The following is a 4,106-nucleotide window of genomic DNA, read 5'->3' on the forward strand; positions in this document are numbered from 1 at the left end:
GTTTTATGAATATTAAATGAATTATGTTTTATGAAAATTTGAAAAATTTGTTTTGAAATTTACGGTGTTACAAGTTGTTCCTTATACGAGAATATCGAAAGATCCTTTAATAATTTATTGTATTGATTTTTAAAATGAATGCACACCAAATTTATTATGATATATGATTTGAAATGAATTTTTTTTGGTGTACTTTGTATTAAATGTCCAATGTGGTATGCTATGTATTGTGTATAAATTGTTACAATCATTATACTCGGGTTTATCTCATGAAATACAGGTCTGATTTCTTGACAATCTACAACAATTTCGGAGCTCTTGTTATAACACAACACTCAGTTACCCTAAGTTTTTTTGATGAGATTTAGGGGGGGGGGGGGGTTATACTTTTAATGATTTCATGCAATTACTTTCAATAGATGGTACAATACACCAAACATCTTGTATCGGTGCGGAAAGAAAACATCGACATCTTGTTGAAATTGCCCACTCTTTGTTACTATCTTTTATGGTTCCCCATGCATTTTTGGGGAAAAGACTCTTAACTGTTGCCTACATGATATATTGAATCCCAACTTTGCATAATTTAAGGACGTCTTCATTAAAAGCGCTATATGTTGACCATATATGATTGTAAATTACATGGACCATATATGTAATGTAGTCTTCAAGTTATAAAGTTAAAAACTAAAGAGATGATCTTCCTTCTTGCCTCTCTCTCTCTCCCTCTCTTGTGCTTTTCTATAAGCTTTCTTTTGTGCTATTGTATACCGTCCAAAACACCTCCGACAACACCCTAACAAGCTGGCAATCAAGTTCTTATTCTAGCATATGTTAGAGGTAATATTTGTGATGCAATCATTCACCATATGAAGACATGACCATCGACATCTACCTCCCTTACCCCAATATGAGATTAATAAGGTTTATTGTTGCTGCTGTTGTTGTTGTCGCCGTTGTTTCTTCAAGTTATATACCGTCAAGAATCTAAATGACCCCATTTCAAGTTAATGGTCATTTTCGTAAACACAAAAATCTTAAGTCATTTGTATTAATCATCATTTTCACTATGGGGTACGGTGAGGGTGACACTCTACATACGACGAACACCGGCCCATCCTAAAAATTCATTAAAGTTTGGAGCCCAGTGAGAATCGATAGCACCTTACCCCATTTTCTCTTTCTTTTGTGTAACTTTCATTTGCACAATACAAGAGCTTTTAATATTAGAATTTTAGAGTGAAATGTGATTATTTTCCAATGGAATAGTGGAAAAGATGAAAAGTAAAATGTTAAGAGAAAAATGAGGCGTGTTGAAACACAACATCCATAATAGAAGAGTTTTTTATTGAACTTTTTGATGAATTTTTAAAATGAAAAAAATTATTTTATCTTCCTAATAAAAACTTTTCAATTTTTTTAAAGATATTGATACTTATTAATTAACAATGTCTTTGAATAAGGTTATGAACTTAAGATGGACAAAAGGCCGAAGGTTGCTGGGTTATGCAAAAGATGAGTTTAAAAAAAAAAAAAAAAAAAAAAAAAAAAAACTCATTCATATATCTTTTTTTCAAATTTAATGAACCGGGTGATAGCTCCATGTATCATATTGAATCTCCCTTTTTGCACTCCACCTCGGAAAATCCTAACCCTAACCCTTTACCCTTTTACTCGTCAATCAGCCATGGACGATCTTCAAGCAACCTACAAAGAAGACCAGGATGAAGATAATTCCTACAACACCAGTTCAAATAACAACAACAGAGACGTTAATTCAGAAATGGCAGATCCAAAACCAGAAATTGTCACCACCATCACCACCACCACCACGACTGTCGACGAAGCACCAACCATTCCCACCACCACTGTCGACGATGAGGGAACCGTTCCCACCACCACCGTCGACGAAACACTAGCCATTCCAACAACCACAACTCTTACCACTACATCCACCACCTCCGCAACCCCCGAGACCGATTCCGGCACCAAAGACGATCCAATGCCCTCCGAAGAACTTTCAGATATCGAACCCACCCCTAAGGACTCGCCTAATTTTACCAAAGTTATCTCCTCTGAAGACGAAATGGAAGAACACGAAGAACGTCCGGCGAAGAAGCACAAGAACCTTTCGTTACTCGCACCGCCGCTGGAAGAAGAATTATCTCAAGAAGCTGCTGCAGCAACACCGATCACACCGATGCCCCCACCTTCCGAAAAACCTAGTGGTAAAAAGTCAACCAACAGCATGAAGAAGAAAAAGAGCAAGGGCAACAATGTATGGACAAAGCCATCGTCTCGAAAGGGCAAAAAGAGGACAAAGAGTACAACAACCACCACCGCTCAAACAGAGGACTCCGTTTTGATCACTCCCATCCATCGCTACCCTGACAAAAACGACGACTCTCCAGACTTGACAATCTGTCTTTCAAAGGTTTACAAGGCGGAGAAAGTCGAATTGAGTGAAGATAGGTTGAGCGCAGGTAGCTGTAAAGGGTATAGAATGGTGAGAGCTACACGAGGGGTGATGGAGGGAGCTTGGTATTTCGAAATCAAGGTCGTGAATTTAGGGGAAACAGGGCATACGAGACTAGGATGGTCAACTGAAAAGGGGGATTTGCAGGCGCCTGTTGGGTATGATGGGAACAGTTATGGTTACAGAGACATTGATGGGAGCAAAGTGCATAAAGCTTTGAGGGAAAAGTATGGCGATGAAGGCTATGTTGAAGGTGATGTAATTGGGTTCTATATCAACTTACCCGATGGGAATTTGTATGCACCAAAACCACCACAATTAGTTTTGTACAAAGGCCAAAGATATGCGTATGCTACTGATGCAAAAGAAGACCCTCCTAAAGTTGTTCCAGGTTTGTGACCTTTCTTTCTTTTGATCCAATTCTTGTAGATTTGTGTGATTGATTGAGTGTGTACCAAATCTCAGGAAGTGAAATATGTTTTTTCAAAAATGGGATATGTCAAGGGTCTGCTTATAAAGATCTGAATGGTGGACGATACTACCCTGCTGCTTCAATGTACACTCTTCCTCATCAAAGCAACTGCATGGTCAAATTCAACTTTGGACCTGATTTTGAAGCTTTTCCACAAGACTTTGGTCAACGCCCTATCCCATCTCCAATGGTTGAAGTTCCATATCATGGCTTTGATGGCAGAGTTCAAAATGGTGTGTCCAATGAGAAGCCTTAGCAATTATATCATCAATTTACAATAGGGTTCTTTTGATTCTCATTTTAATTGTAACTTCATTCACCAATTAATCTAGAAACCATTTACTTCAAGAACACCAATTTTGTTCTTTCTTTTTAGATTTGTGACATATATGTTATTGACATTTTGGTAGTGGGGTTAATAAGTCTACTTAATTGTAAGAAAGAGGACAATTTGCCTCTTGGTTAGTTTTTGTGATAGAAGTTTCTTTCTCTTTTTATGCAGGAAATTCTTTGAGTTCTTCCACTAGAATGTGCCCCATGCTGAAAGTGGTAAAAGAGAATGACTTTTGAGTGAGATTGATGAAATGAAGCAGATGAAGTATCGGTTGATACTTGTACAAACATTCCAGGTTGGTTATTTTTGATCAATGAAATTATGTAAAAATGGTATCCCTTGTATAATATTAAAGATTTAGAGTATAGTGTTTAATGCTAAGGAACAAAAAAGTGAGTTAATCTATGACTTATACTAAATCTTTTGTTAACTTCCATTAGCTAGAAAAGTTTAGATTCCTAAGTTGATAGGACAAGCATGTCGAATACATATTTAAATCGTAGGCACACTGTATGTCATTCCAATTATATTTTTATCTGTATTAGTTCCTAAGCATGTCGAAAACAACCCGTATAATAAACTGGTTGTAGGTTGGCGGGTTGGCAGGTCAGAAAAACTCAACCCAAAAACGTTTATCTTTGTGTTGAGTTCGTGTGATAGGTCGTTGAGAATTGTCACTCCTACATACAATATAATGTTTCATGAATTAAAGCAACAACTTGATAAATAAGCATAATAAAACTTGCTATTACTCGAATGATTATAAGAAAACAAGTAGGCAAATATTTATGTTTCTCAATCCAATTAATAATAAAAAATAACCC

The 4,106-nt window shown here is 36.7% G+C and overlaps 1 protein-coding gene across 1 annotated transcript; it reads left to right on the forward strand.

The window, feature by feature from the left end:
- The first annotated feature begins 1,572 nt into the window (after positions 1-1,572).
- On the forward strand, positions 1,573-3,826 carry TRO (histone H3K4 methyltransferase TRAUCO). The gene is made up of 3 exons (XM_078987676.1): positions 1,573-2,867; positions 2,942-3,181; positions 3,451-3,826. Exons 1-3 carry the CDS (start codon positions 1,583-1,585, stop codon positions 3,516-3,518), a joined length of 1,593 nt encoding a protein of 530 aa, XP_078843802.1. The 5' UTR covers positions 1,573-1,582; the 3' UTR covers positions 3,519-3,826.
- Positions 3,827-4,106: the final 280 nt, after the last annotated feature.

This window comes from Lactuca saligna, chromosome 1, assembly GCF_052625555.1.
Source record: "Lactuca saligna cultivar CGN05327 chromosome 1, ASM5262555v1, whole genome shotgun sequence".
In the NCBI taxonomy this organism is placed as follows: Eukaryota; Viridiplantae; Streptophyta; class Magnoliopsida; order Asterales; family Asteraceae; genus Lactuca; species Lactuca saligna.